At 48.0% G+C, this 15910-nt stretch overlaps 2 protein-coding genes across 9 annotated transcripts in view; both read left to right on the top strand.

Annotated features, from left to right (window-relative positions):
* C2CD2 (C2 calcium dependent domain containing 2) overlaps positions 1 to 15910 on the top strand; it is a 433467-nt gene that overhangs the window by 45451 nt on the left and 372106 nt on the right. The window lies entirely within an intron of this gene.
* The window catches only part of PRDM15 (PR/SET domain 15), a 46355-nt gene that overhangs the window by 180 nt on the left and 30265 nt on the right, over positions 1 to 15910 (top strand). For 7 of the 8 annotated variants that reach the window (XM_075708078.1, XM_075708072.1, XM_075708065.1 and 4 more), the window contains exons 1-4: positions 1621 to 1658; positions 2331 to 2684; positions 4968 to 5013; positions 8158 to 8251. In XM_075708078.1, coding sequence (XP_075564193.1) covers positions 4977 to 5013; positions 8158 to 8251 — 131 coding nt within the window. In that variant the 5' untranslated portion in view covers positions 1621 to 1658; positions 2331 to 2684; positions 4968 to 4976. Of the gene's footprint in view, positions 1 to 1620; positions 1659 to 2330; positions 2685 to 4967; positions 5014 to 8157; positions 8252 to 15910 lie in introns of those variants that run through there. The other variant, XM_075708091.1, reaches the window with a different exon arrangement.

Genomic DNA, 15910 nt, shown 5'->3' with positions numbered 1-15910 from the left:
CGCCTCCTCGCGCCGCCCCGCCGCTCCCCCCGGGCGCGCGGGGCCGAGGCAGGGGCGGCGGCGAGGGCTCCCGGGGCGGCGGCCGCGGCCCCGCCGCCGCCTCCTCCTCCGCCGCCGCCGCCTCCTCCATGCCGCCTGTTCTTTGTTACAGCGGCCGCGCCGCGGCGCGCGGAGGGAGGGCAGTAGGGAGGGGGGCGAGGCGGGTCCGAGGCAAAACCCGGCGGAGCCGCTCCCGGATCCCGGGGCCGGGGCCCCGCCGACCGCCGGGCTCCAGGCGGCTGCCGCGCGGTCCCGCCGCTCAGCGCCGGCCGTGCCCGCGGCGGGCGCGGGGCCGCGCCGAGGCCTCATCCCCCTCCCCCCCCCCCCCCGCAGACTCACTCGCACGCCCCGCGGCGCCGCCAGCCTGAGGCGGAGGCTCCGGCCCCGCCGCCGAGCTGCGCCTCGCCGCGCTGCCGGGCGCCGGCCCCGCCGGGGCGGTGTGTCGGGCGGGATGGGGCAGCCCCCGCGGCGGCGCCGTCAGGGGCCCGAGGGGCGCGGGCGGCGGCGGCGGCTCCGGCCCGGGGGCGATCGCTGGGGCCGTGTAACGGCGGCGGGGGGGGGGTGTCCCCACAGGCGGGGCTCGGCCGGTAAAGCCGTTGGTGCGGGGAGGGCGCGGGCCCTGTGAGGGAAACGGCGGAGCCGCCGGCTGCGCGAGCCCGGGGCGCCTCGGCCGGGCGCGGATTCGCCTCAGGGGCTGGGGGCGGGGGGAGCTTATCCCGGGTGCGAGGGCGTGATCCAGATGGAAGAGGGTGGGAGGAGGAGGCAGGTCTGGTAACCGAGTATGGGAACCGGCCCTTCCCGGCGACGGGGCGGGCGGCTCTGCCCGGCCCCGGCTGTCCAGGTGCCTGCCTTCTGGGGGAAGGTGCGGTGTGTTGATTGCAAGACGAAAGGTTGAAAGCCCCAGTCTGCGGGTGCTTCGTACACGCTTTTTTTTTTTTTTTTCCCCTGCAGTACGCTCGTTTTCTGCTCACGTGCGTTAAACTGTGAATATACTTCGTTCACCCTAGGCAGGGTGAACATGATCGCAGGAAATGTTGGAAAGATAGTTTCCGATTACTTTGAGCAGTAGCATGAACAAATTAGACTTAACGTCATGAAGAAAACAAAGGGTGTTTTCACGTGCATTCTGCTTGCGCACGTGTATTGCCAGTACCCATCCACTTGTGTTTTCAAGTTAACTTACACTAATAGAAGCCCATTGTAGAACTTTAATGGAAAACTGAAGAAAGAAGGAAGGAAAATTTTAATTTTACTTTGTTGGCCATTAAATTCAAATACAGTTTTAGGGATTGGGTTTATCTTTTAATTCTCCTTACCTATTTTTGTAAGTCCATTTGCAAGATCAAAATTACTCAACTCACCACTGGAGCCTGATTTCTTTCTTCAGCGGTTTACTAGGGGAAAGTATGCTTTTACACCAGGTCTTACATTTTTTGATAGCGTATGGCTCGAGTGGTTCCCTGACACTAATGCTCTGCAAGCAGATACCTGTGACGCTGCAGCCCCTCAGTGTCTTTGTTTGGGTTCCCTCGAGTTTCAAAAGCGTTCGGAGGCCCATGTTACAGCTGCAGTTTGTGTACTTAGCTGTGCGCTCTACTCTCGGGCACAAAGTCGCTCAGGTAATTATACAAGCAGAAAATTCTGGTTTTCTGCTCTTTTTCTGCAGTCAGAATTAAGGCTTGTACCTGTGGTCTAATTTCTTCTGTGTAGCTTTTCACCTGATTATTCGCTGCTTAATGATTGCTCTCTCGTTTGTATAAAAATATCTGGAATTCCCAGAGGCTTTGATTATCTCTGCAAGAGAAAAACATAATTATGTGTGGTAGGATGAGTGACTTAATGGAATATTTTTCTTATACAAATGCTTGAAAAGAAGAAAAAAAAAATCAGACATGGCCCAGAACAACAGCAGATGAGGGTGAAAAACTCTGAAGTCTATTTTCCATGCCATCATGTGAGCTAGCGTGGCACTTCATGACTCCAGCTGGAGCAGGTGGCATAATGTCATTTATTTCAAAAACTCTCAGAAAATACAGTTGAGATTTGCAGAGAGTTTTGAACTCTATGGGTGAGAAGTACTACCTGTTTGCAGAGCAGAATCGCTAAACCCACTTTGGTGCAATTCTTCCTTTCCCATGCTTTCTGTAAAGTAGGAAGGGGGAAAAAAAGATCGTACGGGAATTTGTAACAAGGTGCAAATACTAATGCAAGGTAGTCCTCTTTTTGCACCTGCGTGTTGAGGTGTGAGTTTATTTGATGCATAATACATCACTCATTCCCGTTTATTTCAGAGCATAGCAGGTCATTGTGCTGAGCATAGGAAAGATGGATGACGAATCAGAAATTTTGCGATGCGGAAAATGAAAGTACTTGCTACAAAAATGAAAATTACGCTAATGCAGATAATGACTGAGATGTAGTGTCCTTACCAACTATATGAGGTGTGTTTGAGGGACCTTTCCAGTTTCTCCCCATCACCTTGGACACCATTAATGCTACTGTGATTTCTCCGCCCCTTTGTTGCTATTCTCATCTGACAGCCCCCAGAACAAGACTGACATTGCTGCTTCTGTAATGCCGCGTGTCATCGATTTGCTGTTTGCGAAGCTGTTTGTGAAGAATGCGACACAGGAAAGTCCTAGAAGGTGAATGCCTTTGACGAGCAGGTCACACAGCAGTACTGCTGGTCTTGCTGCACTGTGCCCCTTGCGTGTCTGAACCACTGACCAAGAAGAATATTTGTTAATTCAGCCGTATCTAGGATTAAAGTCTCGTCAGGACACAAACTGTCGAAAAATAACTGGATGTACACCTCTTGAAATAGTGCAGAGCATCCACAAAATGTCTTGGTTAAAAAGCAAAACAAGCCATTTTTTACACTGAGCTACAGTGCGTTTTCTGTGGCTTGTTTTGCACTGTTACAGTCTGAGTTTCCCTGAATACCTGTTGCATTGTTTACAGTGCTTTCAGGAAAAGACCTTTTGGGAAATTCCCTGAATTGCTGCTCATGCTCAGCATTGGGCTTTTGTATAAATGTTTTAAGAGTTTTATTATATGAGTTTAGTCCCCAAAAGCCATAGCCAAGGAAGGCCTAGCTTGTGCCACAGATGGGCAGTGCTGGCCCCTTACTGGGGAAGCAGGTGTTGGGGGGGGGGTCATGCTGTTGACGTTTGGTGGAAGTGGGGAGGGCAGTGCTTGGGGTGGGCTGTGGAGGAATGCCAGCATGCCCAGACTCAGCGACCAAAATCCTCCTTAGGCTGTTGCCCAGATAACTGAGCAGCAGGATCCCTCCTGCCGTGACCAAGAGCCCCAGCGATCGGGTGTCCCCTTGTATTCCCATGAGTTGACGTGCTGGCTTTCCACCCAGCACGTCTCTGTGTGGCGATGGACTGTCCTTTGCTAATTGGGAGTAGCCTACGGATTGATGAAGGAACCTGTTTGCTGCTTCTGGTGAAGGCTTGAGGCAGAGCAGAGCACAGGTGCAGCTGGCAGCTGCGCATCAGACATTGCTCCCTGGCACGCGCAGGTGCCGTCATGGCATTAGCAGCAGACTTGGCGCAAGTATGGAGTCCTTCCCGAAACAGTGAAAGGGGTTGTGTGGGACAGAGACTTCACTTGTGCTGAGAAGTCAGTAGAGCCGGTACCTGCACAGAAGTAGCTGCTGCTCCAGGCTCCAGCCTGAGGCATGTTTCCAGGGCCCAGCCAGGCAGAGCATATGAAGCATCGCTGTTTGAGTAAACTCGTACTGGGGACTCCTGCTCCTATGCTGATCCTGAGTAACGGCTGTGCTTGTGCATATCTTTGGCTGGGCTTTTGTTGTTCTGCTAGCAAATGCTTTATCTTTTTTTCAAACAGGGCTCTGCTAGCTTGGTGTGTCTTTGGTCATGTTTCCTCCTCTGTCCTCCTCCTCCCTCTCACAGGTTCAGTCTCTTACTCCTTCGTGTCCTCTTCTTGACCAACGTGCTTTGCTGTTTCTGCAGCCTCATTCTCTTTTAGACTTAGATCACAATCTTTGTGTTGCTTTGCCTCTCATTGGGGCATTGGGAAAATCACTTATTTGAAGAGGAGAGCCTTTTCATGGTTAGAAAAGGGAGAACTATCTTCTATATCCTGCTTGTGTTGTGATCTTTGCTGTACATAATCAGACTGCTTGCCAACCATAATTTAGATTGTCTAGACATCGTTGAGGAGCAATAGTTTATGCAAGTTTTTAATACATACTGCCAAAACTGACTTATAAAAGTGAATATAGATTATCCTTATTTTACAGGTAAAAACAAATTGGTGAGTGATCATTTCATGGGAAGTCAGTGACAGAAACGGGATTTGTTTTCCCGGGTTTTCTGATGCTTGTTACCATAGTATAGCTTTGCCTTTGGAACAAATCTGTGATCGTATCTGCAGTTTTTAGGTTCTTAAGACTATTGTGTTTATTAAAGAAGTAATCTGCCCTTCAGAGATAATTTTTTAACCTGCTGTTCAATAAAATGTTGCACTGAACCAGATGGGCCTTGTTTCTGCAGTGGTGGTTGCTGGCCTGGATTTGTCCTCTGGCCCTGCTTGTTCTGAGGCTCCACAGGAGCTTATAGCAGGGGGTGCAGGGACACACAGGAATGGCTGGAGGTTGGCGAGAGGAGGGATGGGGAACGGCATGAGACAACATTGCCTCAGGGAGAAATGCCTGTAAACCTACAGACATTTAGGCTTCTTGGTAGTGATTTCAGCAATACATGTAATGATACAGCAGTCACTGGGGGATTTTTCGCAACTTTTAATTTCTTTAACTTTCCATTGATACTCCTGCAGGGGCAGTAATGTGTTTGGGTATGCTCTGGGTCAGTCAGCATCATTACTCCATAAAGGGATGTTTCAATAATACGGAAAGTAAAAGTCATTCAGACCTAACTTAATCTTTTGTATTTTGGCAGGTTTCAAAAATGGCTGAAGATGGCAGTGAGGAGACCATGTTTATTTGTAAGTATTAGAAAGGAAAATGATCTGCTTCTCATGATGTGACTTGTCTACTCAGAATGTTTGAAATTAAAGACTAAAACAGACTAAGTTTTTATTTAGAAAAGTATTTATGTAAAGGAAGCTCAAACAGCTTATGGAGGAGTAGAGGGAAGATTGCTAATTTTAAGCATACGCGTTATCCTGGTTTTGTTGGCAAACACACAGAGACCTCTGAATGTGAGTTAGCAAAACAGTTTTTTCATGGTTGAAGTGAGATCGAAGGCCTAACACTAGTCTAAGCCCTTCATTTGTACAGCCATCTTTAGCTACCAGAGGTGTCTGTGGGGAACTCTGACCTCTAGCATGAGTTGAAGATCTGCACCTCCACAGGACAAGGATGTGGGCTTGTTACTCATTCTGGACAAGCCCATTTTGAGATGCACTGACTGCCCTGACAAGTCTCACTCAGGGCATTCACTGTGTTTTCTTGTGCCCCTGCAGCTAGGCATGCGCTTCATGCAGCTCAGCTTTGTGATCTGCCTTCTACGTAACCCTGTGTGCCAGACTGGGCTCCGTGACCCGGGATCTGGACTCATGGGGTCACGGTGCGTGAGGAGAGGCTGCAGCAGTGGTGTGCCCAGGGAGTGTGGTGGGCAGAGTCCCATGCTTGATGGAGCTTGGCTACTAGGCTTGTTTCCTAGTGGCATACTAGCCCTGCAGCTAGTCACCAGCCTGGACATGCAGGATCCGGTGTTACAGTGGAAGCATTCAAAAAACAGGTAGACGTGGCACTCTGGGACATGGTTTAGTCTAGTCTACCCTTAATTGGTTTAGTGTGGACTTGGTAATGTTAGATTAATGGTTGGACTGGATGATCTTAAAGGTCTTTTCCAACCTAAACGATTCTATGATTCTATACTACCCCCAGGGTATTTTACCATTTATCCCCATGCTTAGTTTTCTATTTCTCCTGTGGCTGTAATCTCTTGAAAGTGTCACATATGGTGAGTGTAATGGCCTTGGGGAACATCTGCTATAAGGCATCCCTTAGATTCTGAGAGATGTGCTACACAATGTCAGTATCATATTCCCCTTGCTTTGATCATTCATTCGCAAAGGAGTGCAAGAAATGTGTAGCTTATTCCTGCATGTGGTTTTGGATGGTGCTGTCTGCACCTTTTTGAACCTGTGCAGCAGCTACCTTTGCAGAAGTGAGGGGTGCCTAGGTGCAGTTGACAGATAAGGGGAACGACCAAGTGTTTCGTTTCCTTTGGCAGCAAAGCCAGTTTAAGAAGCTGTCGCTCTAACTGTTCCTTCCTGTCCCTGTTGGTTATGACAACCCTTTGTGGATGATAATCTAGTTCTTTTCAGCAGTCTGGTTTCTGCATTTTTCTGTGGCTCCTCCACCCTTTCTGGTTTTGGAAATTCGTATTTAGCCCAGATTATTTCGGTAATATTAAGCGCAGTGTGAGCTACAGACACACCTAAGGGTGGTGGTGGTATGGTAAACAGCGCAGGATGGGAGAGACCATTTGGCTGCGGGCTTAGTTTTGATGCTGGTGCTATGTGGATAGCACTTGCCCGCTGATCCTTTCCTCTGATGCAGCTATCTGGTACTGTATAGCAAACTGGACTGGGAAATTCATTCATGAAAAATAAACTGGTGGGAAAAGCTGGTTGTTTTGTCCCTTGGTTCACCAGAAGGCAGCACACAGACAGCTGTACAGGAAGCAGTGGCCAGGCTTGGGGGTTGCACGAGCTGGTACTGCCGTTTGTCAAATGTATGTGGATTTTCAGTGCTAAGCTGTTTTTGTTGCCAGAAGGAAAAAAACAGTGTGGAGCTGTGTTATTATAACGCTTCATCCCTGGAAGCATTCAAAAAACAGGTAGACCTGGCACTTTGGGACATGGTTTAGTCTAGTCTACCCTTAATTGGTTTAGTGTGGACTTGATAATATTAGGTTAATGGTTGGACTGGATGATCTTAAAGGTCTTTTCCAACCTAAACGATTCTATGATTCTGTTCTGATTCTGTGATTCTGTTGTAGGTTGGGATCCCTTTTCCATGTCTTAGAAGAAATCCTTTTGTTAGTTCACTGGGACAAATACTGGGAGGGAGAATTTTCCAGTTAGGAGTACAGAGTAGAGTTACTTGGGGGGGGCATACCCTGGAATGAAATGGCTTCTGTCTTTTCTCTTTCCAAACAAGGTGTAACCACCCTTTACTTTGCATCCTTACTGGGTTTGCCTGACTTGCCCTCGTGAGCATGGAGCTCAGATGGAAATTGCACTATAGGAATATAACCCCTGTGCGATGATCTCTTCTTAAGCTGTGCCAGCAGCTGACCAGGCAGGGCAGTTTGACAGCTGTTTTTCACAGTGAAGCAATATATATGCGTTTGAAATCCTTTTAAGTTGGCTTATTTTAGAAAGCCTCAAGTTATCCCCGTCTGAAAATTGTTTCTTAGGAACCATTCAGTTCTGGGTAATTTACAGCCACTTTAAACTAGAAGTTAATTTAGGTAAGCTGACAGTGAATTAAGAAGTGGCCAAAGTGTATTGTGCAGCCAGCTGATTTATTTAGAAAGCCACCAGAAGGTACCTTGGAGGTATCTCTCCCTGCGCCATGGGTGAGGAGCATGAGCGGGCCAGGTGCGGCTGCTGGCAGAGCTGGGCTCCCACAGCATGCTCGTGCCCTGCTGAGGCCCTGTGCCAGTTCTGCTACTGGTACTGGACTTATGCCTCCTGTTGGTAAAGAGACCACACTACCCAAGCTGTTTCTAAAAGCCTGGGTTGTGGTGAAAGTAGTAATATGGTTTTCTTTAGCTGCTAGATGTTATGGCAGTTTATCTGAAGAATAATGCCATCTTTAAGCAGAATATTTACTGTGAATGTAAGGCAATTATTTTCCTTTGAGAGACAGAATTTAAACAATTGTCTTCTGATAGTACTGATCACAGTGTGTGTTATCTCACCAACACAGCTGCCGGCTATCAACTTGATGTTGGTACATGTTCTTTTAAGCAATATAAATAAACATCTGCCTCTATATGTATGTATTTTGCCTGGTGCTAGATTTTGTATTTGGTTCTTGAAAAACGGAGGCAGCTGTCTTGCAAAAGTGTTCTCCATCAACCTTTCTGTATGCTGTCTGCTTCCTTGCAGGGTGTGAGGACTGTGGGCAGTACCATGATTCAGAGTGTCCTGAGCTGGGCCCAGTGGTGACAGTCAAAGACTCCTTTGTATTGAGCAGGGCAAGGTAAGGAAAGCTTGTGTTAGTTCTGACTAACCCAGCACCCATGTTAGTTCTTTAAGGCATATCTGCTGTTTAGTGCATGTCACACTGACAGCTGAAAAGTGAACTCCCAATCTATGGAAAGCACATGGCCTTGATTAAATAGAAAATTTGATGCACACGTTTAAGTGCTCAACTAAACTGAAGCCAAAAAATAACTTGCTGTTCATTGGGACTTGGCTACTTTGCTGAGGTTTCTGGCAAAATGTCAGATAGTGCCAGGTGGGGTGATGACTTCTGTCTTGGTCAAGTACCTGCAACTTTTTCTGCTCCTCAGATGTACTGTATTAGTTTCAGCAGACTGTGTGAGGATTTCTCATTTGTATGAATGGTTGTGTCCTCCTGTTTGGTATAACCTCTGTAGTTCCTCCACTGAGAAGCAAAACAAGTTGTTACTATTGTAAGTCTTTATGAATGATTAGGGGTAATATCAGAAAATCTGTGACAGAACAGCAGAAAGGTTCATGCTTGCCAAAAGAAACAAATAGACTAAATCTAATTAGGAGAAAGCAACACTGAGTAGTGATTTTTAGAGAGAAAGGCAATCAGGCATTGTCAGCAAAATTCCTATTAAGGTCTAAAATATAAGGCTAAAGAAAAGAAACAGCTATTGTCAAGATACAGTACAAATCCAAAAAGGGAAGAAAGTTCAAATGGCTTCATGTATTATATGATGTGCTTAGGGCTTCCATATTTCTTCTTGGGAAGTCACGGACAGAAAATATGGGCACATGGGCAGCAGGTCTGATACATGCTGGCTATGTAGGCCATACTGTGTATTCCCAGGATCATTTTGTAACAAATACTGAATATGCTGGGTCTGTTGCGTGGGTGCCGTGACCCCTCTCAGCCTGGGCAGGATGCTCTTGGTCTCCCACAGTGTACATTGGCTGCATGTGCGCGTGAGCCGTAGCCGTTTTTCTGGGCCTTCCCAGGAAAGGAAGTTCCCTGCAGCTCCTGCCAGGCACCGCCTTCCTCTGTAAACGTGCTGCGGATGAATTCCTGCAGCAGGTGTTAGTGAGGACTAGTGTCTTAACACTCCTGACACTAGAGGTAGTTTGTTCTTGAGGGAAATTTCAAAATGCCTGTAGGAATAATAGAAATAGGTGACGGAGGTGCTTTTCTTATACACCAAAACTGGGCGGTGCAGTAAGTCTCTAGGCCATCCTAAGCAGATTCAATGACAAGTTAAACTATTATTTCTTACCTTCTATCTTTTTTTTTCTTTTTTTGCCTTGCAATTTAATGCTCTTATTTATTTGTACAATGCAGAATTACCATAATGTCCAGATGTTCCAACTGTGAACGTTTGCAAATATGGAGCATGCACTAGTTTTCAGCCTTTTCTGACATGCAGATGCGTAAGTGTTCCCTAGTGGAAGTGTTGGGTGCTGGATCATAGCATCATAGAATGCTTTGGGTTGGAAGGGACCTTTAGAGGTCATCTAGCCCAAGCCCCTGCAGTGAGCAGGGACAGCTTTAACCAGATCAGGTTGCTCAGAGCCCCGTCCAACCTGACCTTGAATGTTGCCAGGGATGGGGCCTCTACCACCTCTCTGGGCAACCTGTTCCAGTGCTTCACCACCCTTACTGTAAAAAATTTCTTCCTTATATGCAGTCTAAATCTATCCTCCTTTAGTTTAAAACCATTATTCCTTGTCCTGTCACAACAGGCCTTGCTAAAAAGATTGTCCCCATCTTTCCATCAACCCCAACTCTCTCAGCCTGTCCTTGTAGGAGAGGTGCTCCAGCCCTCAGATCATTTTTGTGGCCCTCCTCTGGACCCGCTCCAACAGGTCCATGTCCTTCTTGTGCTGAGGGCTCCAGAGCTGGATGCCTCACTCCAGGTAAGGTCTCACCAGAGCAGAGAGGAGGGGGCAGAATCCCCTCCCTTGACCTGCTGGCTACGCTTCTTTTGATGCAGCCCAGGATACGGTTGGCTTTCTGGGCTGCAAGCGCCCATTGTTGGCTCATGTCCAGCTTTTCATCTGCCAGTACCCCCAAGTCCTTCCCTGCAGGGCTGCTCTCTATCCCTTCATCCCCCAGCCTGTATTGATATCAGGTGTTGCCCCGTCCCAGGTGCAGGACCTTGCACTTGGCATTGTTGAACCTCATGAGGTTCACACAGGCCCACCTCTCCAGCTTGTCCAGGTCCCTTTGGATGACATCTCATCCTTCTGGTGTATCAACTGCACCGCTCAGCTTGGTGTCATCTGCAAATTTGCTGAGGGTGCATTCAATCCCACTGTCTGTGTCATTGATGAAGATGTTAAATAGCACTGGTCCCAGTATGGACCCCTGAGGGACTCCACTTGTCACCGGTTTCCATTTGGACATTGAGCTGTTGACCACGACCCTCTGGATGTGACCATCCAGCCAATTCCTTATCCACCAAACAGTCCACCCATCAAATCTGTAACTCCCCAATTTAGAGAGAAGGATGTTGTGGGGGACTGTGTCGAAGGCTTTACAGAAGTCCAAATAGATGACATCCGTTGCTTTTCCCTTGTCTGCTGGTGCAGTCACTCCTTCATAGAAAGCCACTAGGTTGGTCAGGCAGGACTTGCCCCTTGCCCTTAGTGAATCCGTGCTGGCTGTCTCGAATCACCTCCGTGTCTTCCATGTACTTTAGCATAGCTTCTAGGAGGATCTGTTCCATGATCTTCCCAGGTACAGAGGTGAGGCTGACAAGTCGGTAGTTCCCAGGGTCCTCCTTTCTTCCCTTTTTAAAACTGGGCACAACATTTCCCTTCTTCCAGTCAGCAGGGACTTCACCTGACTGCCATGACTTTTCAAATATTATGAGAGTGGCTTGGCAACTACATCAGCCAATTCCCTCAGGACTCTGGGGTGCGTCTCATCAGGTCCCATAGACTTGTGTACATTCAGGTTCCTCAGGTGGTCTCGAACCTGATCTTCCCTTACAGTGAGATGGGCTTTACCCCCCTGGTCCCCATCTTGTGGTCTGTCGACTCGGGAGGGTTGAGGAGAGAGGTTGCCAGTGAAGACTGAGGCAAAAAAGTTGTTGAGTACCTCAGCCGCCTTCTCATCTGTTGATACTAGGTTGTCATTCTTGTTCAACGGGGGGTATGCTTTCTTTAACCTTCCTTTTCTGGTTGACATACCTGTAGAAGCCCTTCTTGTTATTCTTCACATCTGTTGCCAGATTCAGCTCCAGCCGTGCCTTGGCCTTCCTGACCCCATCCCTACGCAACCGGGCAGCTTCCCTGTACTCTTCCCAGGATACCTGTCCCTGCTTCCAATGCCTGTGCAGTTCCCTCTTGCTCTTCAGTTTGACCAGCATGTCTTGACTCAGCCATGCTGGTCTCTTCCCTTCCTTGCCTGATTTCTTAGACCTGGGGACTGAGAGCTCTTGCGCTCTATGGAAGGTGTCCTTAAAGATCTGCCAGCTCGTTCCGTTCCCCTGTCCCTGAGGACCGTTTCCCAGGAGGCCCTTCTGACTAACTCCTTGAAGAGCTGGAATTTTGCTCTCCTAAAATTTAGGGTCCTGATAGTACTCCTCGCTTTTCCCATATCCCTCAGGAGTGTGAACTCCACCAATGCATGATCACTTCAGCCCAGGCTGCCTCCAATCTTGACATCACCGATGAGCTCACTTGCATTGGTGACCATCACTTCCTGTATTGCATCTCCTCGGGTAGGGGTGTCTATTACCTGGCTTAGGAAGTTATCCTCAATGCATTCTAGGAATCTCCTGGATTGCCTACAGCTCGCCATGTTGCATTTCCAGCAAATGTTGGGGTGGTTGAAGTCCCCCGGTAGGATGAGAGTCTGCAAGCGCGAAGCCTCCTGGAGCCGGAGGAAGACGACTTCATCTATAGGCTCCCCTTGATCAGGCAGCCTGTAGTAGACACCAACCACAGCGTTCCCTTCATTGCGTCTGTCTCTGATTCTTACCCGTAAGCTTTTGACCTGCTCGTGGCTATTCTTCAGGGACAGCTCTTCACACTGTATCGACTTCTTTATATAGAGGGCAACGCCTCTGCCCCTCCTTCCTCGCCTGTCCCTTCTGAACAGCCTGTAGCCATCGATAGCCACATTCCAGTCGTGGGATTCGTCCTACCAAGTTTCAGTTATGGCAGTCAGGTCATAGCTTTTTAGCAGCACAGTAGCTTCTAACTCCTCCTGTTTGTTCCCCATGCTGTGGGCGTTCATGTAGAGGCATTTCATCTGGGCTGTTGGCCGTGTCACCTTCTTAGTGGAACATCCCTTGTTTCCCTTGAGGTGTTTCACAGAGGTTTCCTTGTTGGCTCCTACTACCTCAGGAGCCCCCGGCTCATCTCCGCAAGACTCTGACTGTGCTGCAGCGTTCCCAGCACGCCTCTGGGCGATAGGTTGAGGGCTCATAGTAGCACCTCATCCCTCTAACTGTTGTGTACCATCGCACAGCTCGTCACAGGCAAGCCTGATATGTTCCCCCTCCCCCTTCACATCTAGTTTAAAGCCCTGTCGATGAGCCCCACAAGCTCCTGAGCAAAGACCCTCTTTCCCCTTTGAGAAAGGTGGCTCCCATTTGACACCAGCAAGCCTGGTGCTGTGTAGGCTGTCCCATTGTCAAAAAACCCAAAGTCATGACGGTGGCACCAGCCATGGAGACATGTATTAGAGATTGGGTCCACCTGTTCCTTCCAGTGTCACCACCCACAAGTGGAGGGAGGGAGGAAAAGATGACCTGTGCCCCCGATTCCCTCACTAACTGTCCCAAGGCCCTGAAGTTTCTCTTAATCACCCCTGGGCTACGTACTGCAACTTTGTCACCACCCACGTGGAAGAGCAGTAACAGGTAGTAGTCCGAGGGCTGTACCAGGCTGGGACGTCTCCTGGTGATATCTCTGACCCAGGCTCCTGGGAGGCAGCAGACTTCCCTATGAGGAGGGTCCACCCAGCATATTGGACCTTCCGTTCCCCTCAGAAGGGAGTTTTCTACAACTATGACCCATCTTTTCTTCCCTGTGGAGGTGGTAGTAATATGGGGGTAGGTCTTTCTGGTCTCGGCAACCCCTCTGGTGTAGATGGATCAACACCCACATCATCTACTGACTGGTCCTCCACATCTAGAGCCTCAAACCTATTGTGCAGAGGCACCTGCGGGGTCACAGTGGGCAAGGAAAGGGTTCACTTGCTGCCCCGATAGTGGATAGTGGATTTGAAAGCAGGGTTTAAAAATGGCTGTGTTACAGAAAAATGTATTTATTTTCCTGAAGAGTTTACAGCTGAAAACAGCTAAGATAAGAAAGGGAAAGAAGAAATATAATTGCAACCTTTATTTTACATCTGGGGAACAGTAGCTGAGTGAGTGAGTTGTCTGAGGTTGAGGGCAAGTTTAACCACAAACTGGATATGAATCTCTTAAAAAACCAGTCTAGTTGCTTAACCACATGATCGTTGTTTCCTCTGTCCTACTGAGAAGATAAAATGGATGATTTATGGTTAGAAAAGAAGTGTTAAGAAATGTTTCCTGAACTTCTCTGTCTCTAACATTGCATATTCTGTTATTAAAACTGAAAGCATTTTTTCAATGAATTTGCTTATCGCTAAGATTGCAGTCTTTCTGTATTTCTCTTCATCTAGACAGGAAAATGGATTGCAGGTGTGAACTTCTGTAAAGTAGTCAGTAGCCTGTCTGATTATTTTTAACTTTTCATCTGTTAGCACAGAGCTGAAAAAACAGTTGCATTTGGTGTCTGTAAAACCAATATAGTGATTCCAGTCATTTTGGAAGATGTCCTCTGTGTATTATATGTAGTCACAATATTTACTACATATAGTTCTTTGCAGAAGCTTGTTTGGTAAATGAGAGAGGCAGTGAGCACCGAAGCACTTGTGATTAATGTTTGTGATAAGGGGGCTGTCCTGGTTTCGGCTGGGATAGAGTTCATTCTCTTCCTAGCAGCAGGCATAGTGCTGTGTTTTGGATTTAGTAGGAGAAGAATGTTGATAACACACTGATGTTTTAGTTGTTGCTAAGTACTGCTTATGCTAGTCAAGGACTTTTCAGCTGCCCATGCTCTGCCAGGTGCACAAGAAACTGGGAGGGGGCACAGCCAGGATAGTTGATCCAAGCTGGCCAAAGGGCTATTCCATACCATATGACGTCATGCTCAGTATATAAACTGGGGGGGGGTTGGCCGGGGAGCAGCGATCGCTGCTTGGGAACTGTCTGGGTATCAGTCAGCAGGTGGTGAGCAATTGCATTGTGCATCACTTGCTTTGTATATTATTATTATTATCATTATTGTATTGTTATTATTATCATTACTATTTTACTTTATTTCAATTATGAAACTGTTCTTATCTCAACCCAGGAGTGTTTCTCACTCTTACTCCTCCGATTCTCTCCCCCATCCCATTGGGGTAGGGGGAGTGAGCGAGCAGCTGCGTGGTGCTTAGTTGCTGGCTGGGGCTAAACCATGACATGGGCTGAAAGAAGGGAAGCTTACAGGGCTTTTATCTTAAGGGTTATGATCTGCATAAGTATGTAAGGTTTTAAAATTTGGGGAGGAATATAGCTTATTTTTTTAAAATAAGCATGATCAAAACCAAAGTTCCGTAGAGTCATAGGATAATTCATTTTGGAAGAGGTCTCATTATATTCCAGTCAGAACTAATATCCAGGCTGAACTGCTCATTTTTATGCGTATTGTGTCTTCTGCTCTTGCCATGCCCCCCTGCAAAGAGCCTGTCTCCTTCGTCTCAGTGATGTCCCTGTAGGTGTGCACAGGTGGCTGTTTTGGCCCCCACAGCCATCTGTTCCCCAGGCTGATCAAGCCCCTGCTTCCCCAGCCTCTCCTCACAGGGTGACTGCCCTAGCCCCTGACCATCCTGGTGATCCTTCCCTGAGCTTGCTCCAGTTTGTCGATGTCTTTCGCATATTGGGGGCCCAAAACAGGAGGCAATAGGTAGATGGGATCTAGCAAGTGCAGAGAGCAGAGGGGGACAATCACTTGCCTCAGTGTGTTGGCAGCTCCTGTTCATACCGTTCAGGATGCATTTGGCCGCCTTTGCTGCAGGTACATGCTATGGCCTCATGTCCAGCTTGTTGCCTACCACCACCCCTACAGGCTTTCCCCTAGCTGGTACCATCATCAGGGCTTCTTCCTTCCCAGGTGCAGGACTTTGCATTTGTCCTTGGAATTTCATATGGTTTCTGTCGGTGTATCTCCCCATGATATGCAGGTCCCTCTGGATGGCAATCCTGCCCTCAGATATATTGACTGTGCCCCTCAGTGTGATCTGCAAACTGGATGAGATTGTACTCCATTGCCCCTTCTAGATTGTTGATAAAGGTGTTAAACAGGACAGGTACCAGCACAGACTTCTCCTGTACCCCAGTTGTTACTGGCCTCCAGGTAGAGTAAGAACCATTGACCATGACTCTCTAAGCCTGACCACTCAACAAGTTATTTACTCTAGTAGTTGTGTACCTACTCAGGCTATAACATCCCAACTTGGATACAAGCATATCGTCAGAGATAGTGTTGAAAGCCTTGCTAAAGTCAAGGGAAATGACATCCAGTGGTCTTCCATCATCCACAAACCTGGTCATTTTATCCTGGAAAGCAAATGGTTTGTCAGGCATGAGTTGCCCTTAATCAATCATGG

This window comes from Pelecanus crispus, chromosome 1 (assembly GCF_030463565.1).
Source record: "Pelecanus crispus isolate bPelCri1 chromosome 1, bPelCri1.pri, whole genome shotgun sequence".
Taxonomy (NCBI): domain Eukaryota; kingdom Metazoa; phylum Chordata; class Aves; order Pelecaniformes; family Pelecanidae; genus Pelecanus; species Pelecanus crispus.
Note: the sequence above shows the minus strand (reverse complement) of the source record. Positions and strands in the feature narration are given on the sequence as shown.